Source organism: Peromyscus leucopus, chromosome 6 (assembly GCF_004664715.2).
Source record: "Peromyscus leucopus breed LL Stock chromosome 6, UCI_PerLeu_2.1, whole genome shotgun sequence".
NCBI lineage: Eukaryota > Metazoa > Chordata > Mammalia > Rodentia > Cricetidae > Peromyscus > Peromyscus leucopus.
In genome coordinates this window covers 117,859,543-117,880,344 of record NC_051068.1, presented here as the reverse complement: position 1 = coordinate 117,880,344, position 20,802 = coordinate 117,859,543, and the positions used below count along the sequence as shown (strand labels likewise).

The following is a 20,802-nucleotide window of genomic DNA, read 5'->3' as shown; positions in this document are numbered from 1 at the left end:
AATTGGTTTAGAATAGTGAATTAAGGATGAAATAAATATATGTATTTTGGCTTTGGTCTTTGTTAGTATTATTTTGGGAAAATGATTTATGAGACTAAATACATTTGTGAAAATTAATCTTTTGCTATGATTATTCATTTTTCAAGCATGTCCAAAAGTGCTTTTATTTATTTTTTCGTGAAAATCTGCTGTAGTATGTACTGCAGCTTATCACAGAACAAGAGCTGTTCACTTCAAGCAAACCTACAGCTAAAAATAGACATGCTGCTGTCAGAGTGAGTGTTTGCTCAGAGCATCACTCATTAGCATCTCTGCTGAGGCAGAAAGGGCTGGTCCAGGTGTCACTTATAGGGAGCCTTATGTGCCCTGTGATAACAAGGTTCACACTTAAGACCTTTGGGATTAGACTCTGTGTCAGAAAGATGTGAGATTTTATGGTATAGTGAAGAAATTCAAAGCCAAGGAACCCTTCTTCCATAAGTAGTGATGACTTCATTATAATTAGGAAATGCTCCTTACCCTGTTGCAATAAAGCTGTTCACATTCTAGAGTGGCATTTGACACACAAGGGGCTGTTTTATATGCAAAATGTTAAAAATTGACTGGACAATTATGTTCTTGTTTCCAGAGTAGATATTTATGATCTAGCCCTTGAAATTTGGGCTGATACTGTAAAATCAGTATGTTGACATTTCTTAGGATTTCTACAGATATGAAACTGCATAGACCTGGTTATCTTGCTTTTTATTTAGTTAAATAAAGCTGTTTCCTTGGAAAGCTTGCGTATAACCTTAGAATCTTTAGCAGCCCCTGTAGTGTTGTGGGGATCTTAGAGTCTGATATGTTTAACTGGAGACATTGCTGCTGTTTCTTGCTTGTTTTCTTTTTCTTTCAAGAAAGCTATGGGTTAAAGAGTAGTTCATGGACTTAATCGTAGCTGCCTTCCCTTCCAGCCTTTCCTGCCGCACTAAGTGTGGTAAAACAAATAGATGTTGGCTTTTTCAAGAATGTTCAACCTCAAATGATTTCACTCATGCTGTGACTGAATTATCTAGCTATTTCAAAATATGAAAAATTACAAGAGAATGTGGCTTCATTAGTAAGGCTAATCAAATGTTGGGCCTTTTTTATCTGAATCTGAAATTACAGTGTATTTATGTCTGTTGTACACACACAGCTATGTTTATGGAAATAGCTGTAAATCTGTCCCTTTCTACTTCCTGATAATTAGATAGCCATCTTCTCTGGAGATCTGGCTTTGGTCCTCTCAGTGCTGCGTTCTCTGAGTGATCTCATCCATGCCCACGCCTCAGTCACTACCTGAAACGTCCATTTCAAGAGACAGTTTTCTCTTTCTCTCTTAACATCTGTTCGTTCCTTCATCTTGGGTGCGTATTTCTGTTAATGACCCCATGATTCATACGGGAAATAAAAGCCAGAATCTTAGGGTTGTTTTCAACTTGTCACCCCTAGTTGTATATTGAATCATTTAGTTCTATTGATTGTACATCAGTTGTCTCCTCCAGACCCGGTATCACCGCGAACACCTTTGGAGCTAGTCACTCTGTCTTCTCTCCTCAGCACCATTTTCTGACTGGTTAGCTGTTCTCCTCCCAAGCCTCCAGCGTCATGTCTCTTCAGATGACTTTCCACACAGATTCTTAAATTGAAATAAGTCCATTTCTTAACCCACTGTGAAACTTGAAATTCTGTAATTGCCACTGAACTAAAGATTGAATTCCTTAGCAGGCCAGAAGAGATCCACAGTCTTCCTTCCTGGCCTGTGAATCAGGGATGAGTAATGATCTTCCATATTTATATTCTTTGTAGAAATCATGATAATCCCCATAGCTTTCAGTACATCCATTACAAACTCTGAAGGTGCAAATGTGTGATATCTAACAGTATTTTATTAGACGTGAGTTTCTGATCTCTAGATCTGGAACTCCCAAGTGAAAACCTTCATTTGGCCATATGTATGCTTCTAATAGTTACTCCAGTATCCCAAGTGAAGCAAGGAAGCCAAGTTAGAAGGCTAAGTGAATGACCAAGTAATATTCATTTGTTATGAGTCTGAACACTTTGCTTACATTACCAGTGAAAAATATCAGCTGTATGAGCTGTTTCAGAAAATACATCATCACAGTGTTCACATGTCCATCTTGAAACATAAAGACAAAAATGATCAAGAAGCTATAATGACCTCATCTACTCTTTCATCTTTCTAGCATTTAAAAACTGCTTGTAAATGTAAAAAGAGTCTTTACTGCCCCTTCTAAATTTTTTCATTTGGTGAAGATTTTCTCTTACTAAGCAAGTTTTGTGAACAAATTCTAAAGGAATTTTCCCAAAATTCTGTTGAGTTCCATAAGGCCCTTTGACCAGAAGACATAGGAGCCTATTCAGACAGACAGAAACATACAAGACACAGGTGTTGTCAGAATGCTGAGCTGTTGAGTTCCTAGGCAAAGGTGGAACTAAGCTTTGATGAGGCCCAGCATTTGGGCTGGTGAAGGAGCCTGGAATCATAACACCTTTCTTAGTTTTGCTAAGATCACATGACTTTTTCATTTTCTCTGTCTGAAATGCTGTCATCACAGCATATAGTGTAGGTTTCTGTGCTGTTCGTGCAAGATGGAGCTCATCTGCCACAGCCAGTTACTGCGCACCCTTGGTTCACATACCTGTCAACTGAAGCAGCGTCACACTTTTAGAATCCCATGTGAAGAACAGGGCATGAGGAGCATGCAGAAGTGAGCTAACAGGTGCTTGGTTACAGCTACATAAGGGAAGCAAGAGCTGGTGTTCTCTTCCCAGGAGGGTGGCAAGAGATGATGATTCCGTATTATGTTAGTTCAGTGTGAGAAGATTCCTTATGTTCTCATTGCAAAAAGTAAGCCAATGAGGAGACAGATATGCTCACCCTGACTTGCACATTATACATTGTATCCATAGCAACATCACATGGCACACTGTAAATATGTACAAATTTTACGTTTCAGTTTAGAAAGGTGTTCTAGGTGAGCTTGCTCCTTAGTCCAGCTTAATTGAGGGTGAATCTGAAGAAGAAATCTTGATCTTCTATGGCTCCCAGAAATGCTGCAGACCTGGACAGGAATAAGCAGCTGGTTAATTTCCTTTACTTATGTTTGACTGAAAATGTAAGAACAAAATTATGAAAGCAATGTAGCAGCCCTCCAGTTGAGGAAGGGCATTTTCTCAGAATGTACTAGACCAGATGATGACCACGCTCTAAGTCTGTTTTACTCTGGATTACTTGCCTTCAAGAAAGAGAAACAGCCATTCACCCTTACCAACTTCCCAGGATGAGGCTTGTGGGAAAGAATACCCTTTGCTTTTGTACTCAAGCAGCTCTGTTGGGATGACCAAGAATTTGTTAGGTCATTGCAAATTGGAAAGATGGCCTTTTGTTTTCCTCATAGGACAGGGCTCTCCCTTGATGTGCCTGGCATCAGTACAGCAGGTACCCTGTAGTCCTGAATACTTACACATTTTTATGTTGTTGTTGTATGAGTGTTTAGCCTTATGCATGTGCACTATGTGCATACAGCGACCAGAGACCAGAAGAAGGCATTGGATCCCTGGAAGCTGGAGTTTAGATGGTTGTGAGCCTTCATGGGGGTGCTGAGAACTGAACCTGGATCCTCTGCGAGAGCAGCCAGTGCTCTTAACTGCTGAGCCATCTCTCCAGCTCCTACAAATTGCTGGATTATTTGATAATGTGTGTGCATACAGACAAAAATATGAACTTAATTCTAATAGCACCTACAATAGAAGGTGGGAGGTCAAAAGAAAAATCAGCTACCTTATTTTAGATCATGTGTGAAGAAATTAAAAGCTTCCTATAGTTTATGGATAAACAAGCAAAACAACAATGTGGAGCCTATAAAAGGGGGGGAGGGTTATATAGTATTAAAGGATAAAGTCACCGCCTTCAAGAGAAAAAAATGAACTTATATTTAGAAATATTTGTTTAAAAAAATACAGAGATTGTCTGAACTAATTCTTCAATATTTCAAGTGAATACAAAAAAAGGACAGAGGAAATCAAATAAACACCGAAGGACTGGAGAGATGGTTCAGCAGTTATGAGCCTTTGCTGCTCAGTCATAAGTACCTGAGTTCAAGTCCCAGCACCCATATCAGGGCATATGATTTCACCTGTGACTCCAGCTCCCAAAGCACACTTATGTGTACATGTACTCATACATACACATTTGCATACACATTCATAAATAAAATGAATCTTTAAGAAAACAACAGAAGACTAGGATGAAAAGAAGGGGCTGTTGGTGCAGTGGGAAGGGCCTTGGACCTGCCTAGGCTCTGTGCTGGGCTCTGCTGACTCCCCATGGGAGACCTCGATTTGGGGGATATGGGGATGCAGGGTGGGAGGAGGGAAGAGGGGGAATCTGTGGATAGTATATGGAGTGAGTAGAAAATTTCTTAATAAAGAAAAATGAAAAGAAAGTAAAAGTAAAATACAGCAGCAGTACCTATTGCTAAAGGTAAAAAAAAAAGAAGAAAGGAAAAATAAAAGAAAAGAAGGGGCTGAAAATCAGGCAAGAATAGAAAATAAGCATAGTGTTGTGATAAGGAAAGATTATAAGAAAACGCACCTGGTGCTTGCAAAGTAACAAACAGGCTGCATTAGATCAGGGGATCCCACAACTGGTCGTGGTCGGAAAATAAATTAACTAGTCTGATAAGCCCTTCCAGGATATGGAGGAAATGAGCAAGATCAAACATTTTTGGTGTACAGGCTGAGGGGTTGTTCTGTGAGTTAAGAGACCTTGTGCAAGCATGAGGGCCTGATCCAGGACCCACATCAAAGCTCAGCATGGCATCGCGTGCCTGTAACCCCAAAACTGAGAGCAGAGACAGGTGGCCAGCCATTATAGCCAAAGCAGCTTCCTTGTGGTTCGGAGAGTGACTCTGTCTCAAAGCAGTAAGGTAAGGCTGACAGCCTCCACATGCACCTGCATTCAAACTCACACACATACGCATTCACCACACACATAGACATCTCTCACAAATAAATAACAAATACGTGAAATTATGAGGTGGGGAGCCAGGTGTGGTGGTGCAGTCTGCAACCTAGGCTCAGACTCTACAGCCAGAAACTGCCTCAAAATGTGCAGAACAGCAGCTGTGCAGCCAAGTGAGATTGTCTCTGAAGACAAACAAGGAAGCCTGTGAAGTGAGTGCTATGTTACATACGAGTAGGTCGGTCGGTCTACAGATTCACTGAGCAGTGTCCACACAGGACAGTCGTGATGATAGAACAGTTTCTGTTGTTGTTTATCTGTTTTTAATTAATGGAGAAAACAAACTTTTTGTTTTGGTGCCAGGGACCTCCAGCACTCACTACTACCACCATGCTAATAAATCTAGCACATAAAACTTAAAAGCCTGAATGTACCAATCAGGAGCAGTCATTGTGCTTTGACAAAATTAACTAAGATACCAGCACCATGTGCTTACTGGTGGCAGTTTTGAATTTTAAGGGAAACAAATCAATCTTCAAATACCTAGGTCTGTACATCTTAAAATCTCTTGTGAAGCTTTTCTGATGAGGAAAAACAAACAAACAAAACAACAACAAAAACTTAGAATTGGAGGCCACACAACTTAGAGCTCCTTCTAAGGGAGGAAAAATGAAGATCCAGTACTTTAGAATGCTGAAGACTGTAGCAAGCATCCCTTAAGTCAATTCTAAATTGACAAGAATTAAAAGAAATTCCCAAGGTGGAGGAAAAAAGGTGGGAAATGGAAACAAGATTTTCATACCTTGTGGTCCAAAGAGCTTTCTTTCCTTATTTCATTCTTTCTTTTTGGGGGGTTTGGGAGGATGAGTGGTGAGGCAGTCTCATTATGTAGGTCTGGCTGTCCTGGAACTGACTGTGTAGACCAGGCTGGCCTCGAACTCACAGAAATCCATTCCTGAGTGCAGGGATTAAAAGTGTGCACCACTATGGCCAGCTGGGGACATTCATGTTAAATGTCCTCACAAAAGAGAAGCCAAGTCCTTCCATCTGTGCAGCCTGGGATTGTGCAGTTAGGACCCTGGAAGGGTCTTCCCAGTGTAGTATGAGGTAGGAAACCCAACTCAGCTCACATCTCTCGGCTTGAGTGCCTGGGTCAGGGCTGGGATATGTGTGTGCGTTCATTCATACGGGATGCCTCTTCTGAGAAGTCATCATCAACCCCTTCCCCTGAAGGAGGCTTCAGGATTTAATGTATGTTAATTTTGTGGTCTAAGGACTGCTAATAAAACACAGAGTGCAGAGCCTCTGCTAGGAAGCGTGCTCCTTCACGTTTCCTCCAGGTAAAGCAAGAGTCAAGCTTTTGTTCACCACCTTAGAACAAAATGCCCACACATGTGAGAATCTGGGCCTTCACGAGAGTATCACATGGTAAAATCTCAGAGATTAGAGTCATTGTGTGGATCACCATTTACCATTGATGACAAGGAGAAATGAAAATCATATATGCCTGAGTCTCAAAATGCATAAAACAAAACTGGCCTATTTGGGAGGAATTATAAAATATAAAATTTATAGATTATACAGAGACTTCTTACCTAGTAAATCACAGAATAAATATAAAGAATGATTATAAAATTGATTCTATACTTAAGCATATTCAACAAATTCCAAAGACATGAGATATATTTATTTACTTACTTACTTACTTACTTGTAGTCTTGGACATGAAGTAATTGAGTTCAGACAATAAAGGCTCATTCATAAACACAAATGTGTTTGCTTATGGATTTACAAAATTCTGATAACTCCTGGACCAAGAAGTAACTTAAATAAATTAAAATTTAACTATATATTGATATTTATGAAGTGTGGCTGAAGTGGATTTTGAGATACATTTTAAGATAGATTGTGAAGCGTTCAGGAGAAGAGCTACAGAAGCAAGTGAGTCTGTGCAAGTCCAGCACAGGTAACGAGCACAGGAGAAGGAACGACAGTCATGAGTGAAAGGCAGTAGAACAGAAATACAGAGAAGAGCTACATCTTCCGATGGGAAGCAATCTTACTTATTTAATTTACATCCCAACTGAAGTTTCCCCTCCCTCTTCTCCTCCCTTTGTCTCCCCCTTCTTCCCCTCCCACCTCAACCCCCTTCTTCTCTGTTTCTGTTCAGAAAGGGGCAGGCCTCCCGTGGGTATGAACAAAGCATGGCATATCAAGTTGTGGTATGACTAAGCTCCTCCCCTTATATTTAAGTTGGGCAAGGCAATCCAGTATGAGGAGTAGATTCCCAAGAGCCAGCCAAAGCATCAGCCCCTGCTGATGGAAAGCAGTTTTAAAGAAGAGATTAAAACCATATTCATTTATTTAAGCCGAGATTGTGGATTCTAAGATCACAGTGAGAGTCTTGAATTTTCTGTGTAAACAACTGTACATCCCTATGCATAAGGAGAGTTCTGGCCTTAACCTTCTCCTTGTCCCACTGCTGTAACTAAGAGTGCAATGGTGTAGAGAAGCAGTGGGAGTGGGAGCCTTTCCCCTGTTGTCACTGAAGGAAGGATGCTCCCAGGTTCATTCTCCTTGCTTTCTCTCAAAGACACTGGACAAGTGAATTTCATGCCTTTTATACAAGATCACCTCGGCCTGGAATGTCCTCTCTTCCAACCTCGCCTGTCAGAGTAACTCTGTCCTTGGAGATTGAGCGCAAGATGTCTCCTCCACGGTACTTCACCTCTGTCCAAGAACCTCTGGCAAACTCTAACAGAACTGGATTTTTTTCCAAGACAGTTTCTCTGTCTAACAGCCCTGGCTGTCTTGGAACTCGCTCTGTAGACCAGGCTGGCCTCCAACTCACAGAGATCAACCTGCCTCTTCCTCTGCCTCCTGAGTGCTAGAATCAAAGGAGTGTGCCATCATGCCCAGCTAACACTTATAATGTTAGGAAAATTAACATGAAACAAATTTTGGCGTCAAATAGTAATTGTTAGTTTTATTTCTTGATACTTTAAAGTGTATTATTTGAATATGTGCAGTCAAATAAATGAGTTTTTGCATTAACTTTTTATTTCTACAAATATTGTTTTAGAAATGTATTTCAGAAAATGTTTCAGAAAATATATAGACATGACTTTATTCTAACACACTACTTTATGAGGGTATTTTAATCATTTATTTTATTTTTTTGTACACAAGCTTCCTCTTCTTCAGACATACCTGGTAGGCAACTCCTTTTTAATAAAACAAATGTCTACTTTAAAACTTTCTGTTCAGTTGTTTGTAAATTTTTATTATTCTCATAGTTTGATCTTATTATTTTGGCCTAATAAAAATTTTTGTAAGGAATGATTTAATTTTATGTTGGATTTTTATAAGATCATACAGGTATTGTAGTCTTTGTATGGTACTTTATAGACAATAAATAGAACACCATGAAACAGAGAAGGTTGTAGTCAAGACCAGAAGACATGAATGTGTATCACTTAAGATTATCAAGGTTGATGAGTGGCTTTTGTAAAGATACAATGTTACAAATTTGAGTGAAACAATATTGTAGTTGTACATTGGTCCAGGAAGTGTATTTTCTGTTGGTTCTGTTTTCTAATATATTTGGACTGAAAGTGGTCCTTTAGTTGTACAGGTGTGATGGGGGAGATGAGATGCATCTACTTAGAGACTCCAGAGTTCAACATCTATAGCAGTGTTGTTGCATTTTCAGTAATAAAGCTACACATTCTGCACATGAGATGCACTTGATAACATCTGGCAGTTAGACCTTGGCATAGTGTGACTCACAGTGTGTCACAATAGATAAGCAGCTATCAAGTCTATCTAACAACGCCTTGTGGGTTTGTTCAGTGTCGTCACTGAAACATTCTTGTTCATTGTAGAGCTATGTGAATTGCATGAATAAAATGGCTCCGTACTTGAAGTTTTAGTTAAATTTCCTCTTTAAAATGAGCTTTAATCTGACTTTCAAGTTGTGGCTTGCTTTCAAGTAATGTACAAAAACATCAGTGTGGGAGAAAAGAGTGATAAGAAATGAGTATATTTTTCTGTATTTGTGGAAATGCATGATTTTCCTTGGTTATGATAAAAGATAAATTAGATATGAAACTTTAGACTCAAAAATATAGGATAGATAGAATATTTTCTTTAATTTTGCCAAATACAAATAGACTAGATATTATACCTGTAATTCTTGCTTGATAATTGTTTTGTTATATGTAATTTTACTATATTAAAGTTAAACCCTGCCTTTTTGATTGTAGACAGAAAAGAGGAGGTACTGTGGGATGTTCTGTATGCTGTGAATGTGTTGCTCTGATTGATTGATAAATAAAACACTGGCCAGTAGCCAGGCAGGAAGTATAGGTGGGGCAAGGGGATGAGGAGAATTCTGGGAAGAGGAAGACTGAGTCAGGAGATGCCAGCCTGCAGTCCAGGGAGTAGCATGTAATGGCACAAGGTAAAGCCACGGAACACATGGCAACATATAGATGAACAGAAATAAGCTGAGTTTAAGTGTAAGGGCTAGTCCATAGTAAGCCTGAGTTAATGGCCAAACAGTTTTAATTAATATAAGCGTCTGTGTGTTTTACTTGGGGGACGTGAGTAGGAGAGATTTGTCCTGACCGCCATCTGGCTGGGGCACAGGAAATTTTCCAGCTATAGACTTGCTTTCAAGTAATGTACAAAAACACCAGTATGGGAGGAAAGAGTGATAAGAAATGAGTATATTTTTCTGTATTTGTGGAAATGCATGAGACCTGTCTCTTGTTGCGTCTTTCTTCATCCCTTGGAAAGGCGAATGATGAGAACAAAGTCTGAGTGAACATATAGATTCCTTTGGTATGCTCTTCTAGAGTGTAACACGATAGACTCTAGATGACAAAAATTGAAGAGAAAATCATTTCATTTGGGTGATAAGTGAAATTGTAAATGAATAAATTGAGGTTTAGGTGTGCTCTCTTTTCTACCTAGTTTGCTCCATTATTAAACACTACAGAACAAAATACACTCGCAGAAAACCCTTCCTTGAAGTGTTTTTCCTAAGGGTAACTGTTAGACACTGTTTGAAGTTTTGCTGAAGGTTCCTGTGATCACACAGCTAGAGCTGCTAGTCTTGTTATGTACCAAGTTCCAAAAACTATCAGCCTATTGCTCTGGTTCGAATGGTTAAATTTCTGTATGGATTATATAGTGCACAGAAGAAAACTGAAGATTGAGAACCCCACAGTCAGTGCTCTATGACATGTTGGATTGAGTGGGGTACAGTGTGTGAGTCTGCCTGTCTCCCCACCTCTTGTTTTGTTACCTATTAATATGTCAGCAGGTAGCAATGTTGAAAATAACCATAGAAAAACAGAACTTAAATCCACCCATATCTGAAAATAATAAAATCCAAGACAAATACATGCAGTTCTGGATTTTCTATTGCTTAAAAGATATAAAATATTTTATTTTGTCATTTTTAATTTGTAATATATATGTATATGGCAGCTGTTTTATCAAGAGCTGATTATATTTGTCTTTGTATCTAAGTAGTGCACGTATATACTAGTGATTCCATATTTGTACATATTGTGTATGACAAAAGCATGTTTCAGGAACAGAGTCTTCCTCATGGTACTATACTAATAATACCATGTTATAACTAATGCATCCCTAATTCCAAAGGGAAATGCCTTTCTATGTTAAAATGTTACTGAAACTTACTATTTTTAATCAGTATGTATTGTACATATTGGTAATGGTTTTCCCACACAACTTTTCTGAGCTGTTTGCTTCCTCCAGTATGACTTGTCAGTGAACTCAAAATACTGATGAATATTTCCAATCACTTCAATTATCAGATTATCAAGAATACTGAGTAGCATCAGAGGTCTTTCTCCTAGCTCATCACCAAGAAAGGAGTTGTTTTTCAGCTCTGATCTTTGTCCTGTACTCTCACTTCGCCTGCTGACCGATCAGTGCTGTTTACCTTCAGATCTGCTCACTGTAACATGGCTGGAGCTGCTGGGCCAGGACACTCGAGGGCCACTCTCCAGTTCTCTCCTTTCCCCAGTCAGTCTGAACTCAGGCAGGGATCGGGAGAGTTTACACCATAACTTGCACAAGTTCTATATATAAATGAGAACTAAAATATTTTTCAGAAGAAATGAGAGATGTATTTTCAGAATCACCAGTGTAGTTTCTCAGAAGTCACAGTTGTATGTTCCAACTTATTTTGTTTTTCATTTAACTTACAGCCATCATTTCCAAGTCATGGCCATGTGCAGACATCTCTATTCCATGCAAAAATAAAATAAATAAATAAATCTTACTTATAAAACCAGCTTTCCTGAGCCTCGGATGAAGCTCAGTGGAGACCTGCCAGTTATATGCTCCTGGTTGGAGTCCTGGGGCACGCACAACAAACCACCCCTCCTCAGGTGCAGCCAGTATATTCACTTCCTTAAGATCATACTGCATCCCAAACCAGGATCCAAAACCTTTTGACTTTTCCAGTCCTGGAATGAATTAGGTCCCATGCTGATAATTAGGTGCAACAGTTGATTTACTGTTGTGGTACATGAGGATCCTAACTTTGAAAGTTAATTTTCTCTAATTTTTTTAAATAGATTATTTTAGAAATACTATATAATACAATTCTTAAAACCTAATAAAGTAATATTCCCAGAAATGCATAAGCCAGTATTCTTTTTAAACAACCGTCTACCATTGATGCTTGTCATCATCGTATTGAAATAGCAAAACAGTTAGAATGCCAAGCACCATTTTGGTTTTTGCTGGGCCACAGGCATACTATAGAAAAAGTGAGAAAGAATAATGCATACCACAAGATGCCTCAGTTTCCCACTGCTCATTCTAAATCTGTTTTGTTTTATTTTGGGTTTTGTTATGGTAGTTTTGTTGTTTGTTTGCTTGAGACAGAGTCCTCTCCCTGTAGACTAGATATGCCTGGGACTCACCGTGTAGCTCAAGCTGGTCTGAACGTACTACAGTGCACCTGCCTCAGCCTTCCCATGCTGGGATTGTAGACCTAATCAACCGTGTCTAGCATAACTATGGCTTTAGTCCAGGCCATTCATTGTTTCTAGAGTCTTCCCCAGCATCTTACTGTTCCCGTGGCTTTCAGTCCTGTTCTCTAGCTGTTGCTGCTCCATTGAGTCAGACAGGGAAATATCAGGAATCTATTGAACAAAGAGAAATAGGAAAGGGATCTTGTAGGATCCAATTGTATTTTCATTTTTCACAGAAAACATAAGACTATATCAAACTCTTTAAAATGTTTACAATTATTTGTTTCTAAAACATGGAAATTTGTTTTAAAAACAAAAGCCCTTGTTAGTAGATTTGTGGGAGGAGTGTATAAACAGGGCATACTCTGAAATGACTCATCTTTAGTTAACAAATTTAACAATATAAACCACAGTGCTGTACAAATACAGCTATTACTAACCATTATGTTAACACCAGCTTTTGTTGGGCTTTATTTTCATGTAAATTTTAAATGAGACATTCAGATAATTTTCGATACAAGTTCAGAGCTAGTTTTTAAGTAGTTTGGATTGTTAGTGGTGTTTTGTTCCATTTGGGTTTTAGGGGTTTGTGGATCCTGTAGCTGTTAGTCTGTGCTTTCTCCTTTGCTCTCTGCTGGTAGAGACCACAGATGTAAAGCATAAATCCTGTATCGGGAACTGCCCTTCACCACAGCCAACTGTTCTCGAAACCCATAAACCAAGACATGTGAATATCCTCAGCTTGTGTTTCAGTCTCCGTTAATACCACTTCCAGCTTATTAACACTCACGATTTTGTCCTTGATTGATATCTTTTAAACGACTTTCGGATATGTTTCCTGGGGCATGGTGTTATTAGGTTTGAAGTTAGCAGAGTAGTCCCTATGTAGAGTGGTATTTGAGACTCTTGAGGTTGGAGACACTCAGTAGCTCCCTGTGCACGACATTGATGGACACACTTGTCCTTGCTTGTCCTGCGGTTGCTCACATAAGGATATATAGCCATATAACCACATGTCATGTGTCTTTTTTAACTTGATACAACTGTTCTTACCAGACACCATCTATATTCTTTTTCTTTTTTTTTCCAGTGAAAGAATTTCTAGCCAAAGCCAAAGAAGACTTTCTGAGGAAATGGGAGAACCCTCCCCCGGTAAGGAAACTGTGTTTTCTATGATTGGCAATACCTGTGTTAAGTGAAATCACAATTCTTGTTTACTTATGCTACTCCAGAAAGCTTAGTTTTTAAGTGTTGTTAGCAACGATAATTCAATCAGAATTATGAAGACTTTTTCTTCTTTGAGTTCCCACAAATGTGAAAAGAACAATGTCATAACAATTTTGTAAGCAAAATCTACTGTTCTTTTCCTTCTGTAATGACGCAACTAGAAACTAGGCTGTATCTCTAAAGCACCATTTCCTTTGCTGTGGAGACTCAGTTACTGTGGTGCACTCCTGCAGCTGTCCAGATCTGTCACTGTAGACGAGCCACACCACATCAGGTTTGCTCAAGCTAAACACTGCAGATGGAGCCTCGAAAATACTTTTCCGAGGTTTTCATGAGTGTCTTCATAGTGAAACTATTAAATAGATGGGTCAGCAATTACTACTTGTTGCTAGCACATAATTTGTTCCTGGTAATTTTCGTTTTATTGTGGCAGCAACAAATTGAATGGATTGATGCCTCTAATTTTTTGCTTCTATGCACTAGTCACAGCCAAACAAAATGTTTGCTTATAACAAAACAACTGTTCAAGGAGGAGAAGGATCTGGTTACTGTTCTGAGACTTTAGCTTTGCTTCTTTGTGGGATGAAGACTCCTCTCCTTCCTGATGCAGGTGGTGCTAGGTTATTCCAGCATCAGGAGAAAGCCTGGGACTGCACAGTTCTGAGGATATTGCCTGGTTCTGTGACTCTTCCCTCAGGCTGTTATCTAGCTTTACAGCTGCTCTATAGTTCACTGGCTCTTATTTCTGTGGCTGATGTCTGGTTGTTGGGCTAGCATCTCATTCTGTAACTACATATAAAGATACAAAGAATACCACTTTCCCTGAGGCATGAAAACTGATCTCTCAGTTTGCATTTTATACAACTATTTCCAGTGTTCTGTGACCATATTCATTGTTTGACTGTGGGTTTGTAATTCTTAAAATGTACAAGTAGTTCATTAGATGTGTTAGGAAATTACAGTGGAATTGAAATATGAACATTTATGTTTTAGTCAAGGCTTTTATTTACTTCATTATTTTTATACTCCATTTTAAAAAATTATTCTCCTATTATTGGACTTTTGTTATTCCAAGAAGAATATAGAATGAATAACCTGAAATATGAAGAGTGTGTATATGTGTTATTTCTACATGGATAAGCTACAAATTAAATTATCCACTACGATTATATGACACTGAGTGATAATAATTGTAGTCCTGTGGAATTTCTAACTTAAAAGTTTATTGTTTTTTTATGCTTGTATAGAGTAATGCCGGCCTTGAAGATTTTGAGAGGAAAAAAACTCTTGGGACGGGCTCCTTTGGAAGAGTCATGCTCGTGAAGCACAAAGCCACTGAGCAGTACTACGCCATGAAGATCCTGGACAAGCAGAAGGTGAGCGTCCTGAGCCTAGTTGCTGTTTGCACCACAGATGACACCGAGCTTGCTATTTGCATTTTATTACTTCCTGTGACTGTGTGATGTGTGGTCCCTGGAGGCTTTAGTCTAGGGAACATGTCATTGCTGTGTCCATTGAGAACACATATCATGCCCCTAACAAAATAGAGACTTCCATGTGTGCAGAGCAAACACCTCTTACACTGCATCCACAGACCGATGAACAGAGATGTGGTGACTTCAGTTCATGTCCCATTTTAGTTTATAGCAGAAGCTTCCATGCTTGACATAACTGGGTTTGGTCAATGTAAAATATCACTAAGTCATGGAAAAACTATAAAGCCTATGTTCTGTATAAAATGACTTCTAATTGTTTCTCTATCAACAGAATAAACCAGGGTATCTGAAGTATTTAATACATTAAATAGTAAGCATTTTTTTGTTTGCCTAGCAATCACTAACAATTTAAGGAAAGACATGGGTAGATGTTGCTCCATGTTACTTAGTTGTTAGCTGACAGAGACTGGCTTCTTGGTCTCCTGGGATCCAGGAAACTGATGGCAGCATCGTGGGGCAGTAGCAGGAGACAGACGGGATGGAGTAACTGTCCTGTGGGACCAGATTGCCAGGGGACAGATGTGGCAAGGTAACTTGCTCTTAATAGGCTCCTAATAAAGAAGCTGGACTTGTAACTCTACATTACCTAATAGCCACATTTTAAGAAATAAAAAGTAGTTGAAATTAATTTTTGAAGTCTAATTTATTTAATAGCCCAGTGTTTAGTGCTTAACAAATATAAAATTATTGTGGTTCATACTAAGTCTTCAAAATCTGTTCTTTTACATTTCGATTAGCCACATTTTAAATGTTAAATAACCACACTTTGGGCACCATAGCACCAGGCTGTTCCAACCTTCATTTTACTGGAAACCCAGTAAATCTTTCACACGAAAAGGAGATGATGGCTTAAGTGCCTCTAAAATTAAAGATCCTAATACATACTTTTATTTGACATCTCTGGCAGCTGTCCTCATTCACGATTTTCTAACCATTCTTCTTGAAGCAATAGTTTCACTAACTCCCTTCCTGTTGATTCTAACCCCACGGTTTCACTGTTCCTTAGCCATCCCCTGCCTCTCACTGCTCTTACTGCATGTTTCTGACAAGGGTCACTCATCCGATAACCACATCACCAACTCCAGTGGACTCTGCTCCTCTTATTTTTTTGTTTGTTTGTTTGTTTGTTTGTTTGTTTGTTTTTTGAGCGTGTGACTGGGATAGCCTTTCCTTCTAGCATGGCCGTGCCTCAAGCATCTGAAAATCCCACTCTCCTGACCCTTCCCTATTTCCGTGGGTCTTCCTTTTGTTTCTTTCCTGTTTCATTTTGTTTCTCTATGATCTTTAAGGACTCCTTGTCTCTAAGCTCTAGGCTCTGGCTCACTCACTCTCTCACTTACCTTCCAACCCACCCCCATTGGTTCTTTCAGATTTTCTCCACATTGGTTCTTATCCACCAACCTCAACTCTTTCTCAGGCTGTTCCTGTGCTGAACGGTCTGAGCATTGAGCTTTTCCACATCATTTAATCCCTGTCTTCATTCGGTAGATGAGGTAAATGGATCTGGAAGGGGGTTAGCAACTCACTTGCTCATGCTGGCAACAAAAAGACCAAGGCTTCGGTTTCCTCTTGTATTTGTAAACCTGCCATTACAATGTTTATTAAATGCTGTCAGGATAGCTTCTAAGATTATGTCATCTTTCTGAAGAATTTATGAAGTTCTTTACTTCAAAAATATCGAGAAGATGGTGATATTTACCATCTTAAAATATTTGGAAAGACATTTTTAGCTTCCAGAAACCTGTTAAGTAATTACCAAGGTGGCTACCTCATGGATAAGTCATGGTAATGGATATTTCACAGAAGAATAACTTAGAGTTTGATGTACTTTCTGTTACTATAGAATACTGGGTGTTACATAAATTGGAGTGAAAGATGGTATATTCTGATTTTTTTATTTAATTTGCTTGAAATAGGTAATAAAATAGCAGACCATAATAACTCGTTTTGTCAGTAAGTTCATACAAATCATTCAGTTAGGCAAGCTTAGCTTCTCCAGTCTTAGTGTACAAGGCAGGGGGAATCAATACAGAAACTAAAGAGATCCCATTACTACAGTGTATCAGATATTGCTAGGATATATATAAACATGAGCACAAGCAAACATACATACAGATATGCAAATATATATATATATATATGCACATATACACACAAGTAACAGCTATGCACCTGTTGTATCAGCGAGTCTTCACAACTCCCTAGCCCATCTCAATTTCTCCAGTATCTGACAACTAGTAAGTTAAGCTGATATGTTGGCCAGGGTTTGTCTGACTTCTGTGCCTGTGCCTGTGTATATTCCTTATACATTTTCCCTTCAAAACACACCTTGTCCCCAGGATCTTTTCTTCCAGTCCCTTCTTTGATGCTCAGTTAACGTTAGCCAGTCTTTAGAGTAACACCATGATTTCCATGATACCAGACTTTGACTTCTACTCTTCTTCCTCTAACCACAGCTTTCTTACTGTCCCATAGCATTTCTCTGACTCATCTGAAAGGTTTTGACATTCATTAAAGGCAGACAGAGCTCAGCTTGTCCCTCCTCCTTCCTGACCTGTCAGAATTGAGTCTCTTTCCTCATGCTGTCCATACATGATCTATACCTGCATCTCTGGCTTGAAGCTGACTCTGAAAAGGATACAGTGATTTCCGGGGCGGTGAGGGGCTCTACAGCCTGTCTCGTTTATTACTAACTCCTCTAATGTTTTACTGGAGAGCCAGCTGGTGATCTGCCAGTGCTTTTACACCAATGTATTTAAGCTAACATATATATTAAAAGTAAATATAAATTTTATATGAATTTTGAAGATAAAATGTGATTTATTGTGATAATTATGCACTACCTGATTCTATAACTAGTTAATACGTGAACAGTAATTACCAAACAGCTTCATTGTATGGACTTTAAAGAGTTGAACTAGCATTCCAAGAAGCCCAAAGCTACTTGAAGGTCTAGGCTGGAACACAGATCTTGGGATTCCCAGTCAGTTATTCTTTGCTTGGTAGTCCATTCTTACAGAGGGTGTCAGTCTCTGTATGGTGTCAGTACCTTCTTCTTCAAGTCCAGGTGACTGATGTCTGTGACCGCCTCACCATGGTAGTAGAAATCCCTGCCACTGATATACTCATTCATTCTGTCTACCTCCCTAAGACCATCTGTTGTATGGCCAATCTGGAGTGTTTGATGAATCCCAAGTAGTGTTTGTTATAAAGATCATATTTCTTCCATATTCTGATCTATGGCTATGTAAATTGAATTTTTAGATTTTAACTCTATTTCTTCAAGTACAGTTTGAACAGCTTATCTTCTTTTGCCCATTGTTACTTTTGCAGTTTTTTTACTTTTCATTCATCTTTAATTTCCTGCTACTGACTGAGGTGATAAGTGATTTGATCATGTCATTAGCAGCAAACATCTTCACATAGTAACATTTAAAGCAGTCTTATAGGTCTATTTCCATTCCCATTTAAATTTTGTTTCTTAACTTGATTTATAGCTGACTTTTTGGGGAGGGGCAGTAGTATCTCACTGTATAGCCTAGGCTAGCCTTGAACTTAATGGTAGTCTTGATATTGGGATAACGGACATGCATCACTGCAACTGGAACACTGACCTTCTGAAGACCAAGGCTAGAATTCTCTGTTAGGCTGTAAATGTTTGACTCTTATTAGCCTGATTGATTAATTTGTTTATTGAAGTCTAGTAATTCTGCTTATCCATTATAAGTAGACTTTTTCTTTAAAATGATAATAGCTTTTAAAATTGTTTGAATACACTAAAGTGTATCTGTTTTTCACTCGCAGGTGGTTAAGCTGAAGCAGATAGAGCATACTTTGAATGAGAAACGAATACTGCAGGCGGTGGAGTTTCCGTTTCTTGTCCGTCTGGAGTATTCTTTTAAGGTTAGTTGCACTGCTGTCTAAGGAAGATATTTTCAATCAAATATGTACCTTTTGACATAAGAAACTGTAATAGAATTCTAGTTAAATGATAAAACTAGACAGTGAAAATGAACAGAAAAGAAATGCCATTAGGTGTTTTGTTATTAGTCCCATTGTGCTCATTGTGGACACTGGGGGAGTTCTGCTTCTCCCTGGAGCAGCTGTTGATGACGACCTGTGTGATTTTTCATGGGAAGGCAACCAAAGCAGATATTACAGTGATGCAGAAACAGACATCTTACTAGTCAGTCTTATACTCCACTCAAATGAAGATACTGAACACACTTTCTACATCGCTGAGACCCTTCCTGTTATGACCTGAATGTTTTTCTTCACCTAGTAATTTGTATTCTGGACTTCGGTGGGTTTGGTTTTTTGCTATTGTTATTTTGCAACAGGGAGGGCAGCCTCCGTGTAGTGCTCATGAGTCAGATAAAGTGGAAAGGTTGATCCTTAAAATCCAAGCCTCCTTGGTTCTTTGGAATGATGGATAGCTTGACATCTCTGCACTGCTGAATCATAGGCAGCATTTTGGTTTTGCTTAGTCTTTTGTTCTATAAATCTAATAAAGCCCTATATGCTTAAAATATTAAAACCATCCATCTTGCAAATGTAAGATGTCAATATTCTTATTAGCTTTTCCAAATTGTTTTTTAACTTTGTTATTCCTTTGCATGTACTTTGCTAGTCTCTCATTGCTACAGTAGTCCATTGTTCAAAAGGTAAATGTTCTCTGCAAGAGCAGGAACAGCCAAAGTCTTGGGCTTTCTTGTGACTGGAATACTAAGGGAGTAGAGATGGGTGTGGAAAACCCAGAGCACATTTTATTTAGTACCTTTCCCCTCAGTTTTTTTGGTCTGTCAATGGACTTGACTTTGCCCTTTCTAATTTAACATGGTGTCATCTCAAAATGTTTTTTACCCAGATTTTACAATTGTTGCTAATTTGTTATTTGTTCATAGGATAATTCTAATTTATACATGGTTATGGAATATGTCCCTGGGGGTGAAATGTTTTCTCATCTAAGAAGAATTGGAAGGTTCAGGTAACTGCTGCTCCTGTCTTCTTTCCTTGAGTCTTCACTTGCTTGTGTTTACTTTAAATCAGAATACACTTGATCTCATTAACCCCTGTTTTATCCATAGAAAGTTTTAGGTAGAAACAATAGGAGGCCATACCACATATGAGCTTTAAAACCAAATGAGAACACTATGAAACCAATTTAAATATTCTACCACTGGTAACTATTATGAGATGGTTTGAAGAATTTCCAAAAAAATACAAATATTAAATTTTAAAATACCAGCATGTATTGAACAAATAATAGTATTTGAGACATAATAACAATATATGCCATATGATTTAATTATTTAATGACAGTATCATTTACTGGAGAAATTTGAATAAAAGTGAATATGAGGAAGGAGATGTAAAAATAATAGTGATAAGGCACTCAGGAGGCAGAGGCAGATGAATTTCTATGAGTTCGAGGCCAGCCTAGTCTACAGAGTGAGTTTCAGGACAGCCAGGGCTACACAGAGAAACCCTGTCTCAAAAAACCTAAACAAACAAACAAACAAATAAATGTTGCATCCTGATATATTATAAAGTCTTTTATAATATAATTAAAGCTTTTTTATGTTGAGTTTCTTAAATATATACACAATTTAAGGGGTTTGCCATGTACTAGGTTATTACTAACACAGCTTTTCTGGGATTGTACAAGGCTCATAGCTACTAGTATACATTAGTAATCCTTCATAAAATGAATCTAAAATTAAGACCATAACCAGTTTCACTCAGTATTCAGAATTCAGTGAAAACTTAGGTGTGAGTTCCCCTTGGACTGATGACTCATAATAAGATTATCATAGAGTTGGGTTATCACAAGAGAATAACAGATAGACAGCCAATCTTTGAGTTGCCTGAGGCCTAAGCCAAGATTTCATTTATTGATCTTTAGTGTAAGGTGAACCTAATATGTATAGAGACTGTGTAATGAAAAGTGGCTTCTATTTGTTTTTGATAATTTCATTTTACTTCCTGTTTCATCTCTTTCCTATCCCCCGTCTAAGTAGGCCCAGAGTCCTCATGTTCCCCTGTACATATC

At 38.5% G+C, this 20,802-nt stretch overlaps 1 protein-coding gene across 4 annotated transcripts in view; it reads left to right on the top strand.

Moving 5' to 3' along the window:
* Positions 1 to 20,802, top strand: part of Prkacb (protein kinase cAMP-activated catalytic subunit beta) — a 99,420-nt gene that overhangs the window by 55,071 nt on the left and 23,547 nt on the right. For all 4 annotated transcript variants that reach the window (XM_028876854.2, XM_028876855.2, XM_028876856.2 and 1 more), the window contains exons 2-5: positions 13,118 to 13,179; positions 14,502 to 14,630; positions 18,555 to 18,653; positions 19,655 to 19,737. In XM_028876854.2, the coding sequence (XP_028732687.2) occupies positions 13,118 to 13,179; positions 14,502 to 14,630; positions 18,555 to 18,653; positions 19,655 to 19,737 (373 nt within the window). The remainder of the gene's footprint in view (positions 1 to 13,117; positions 13,180 to 14,501; positions 14,631 to 18,554; positions 18,654 to 19,654; positions 19,738 to 20,802) is intronic.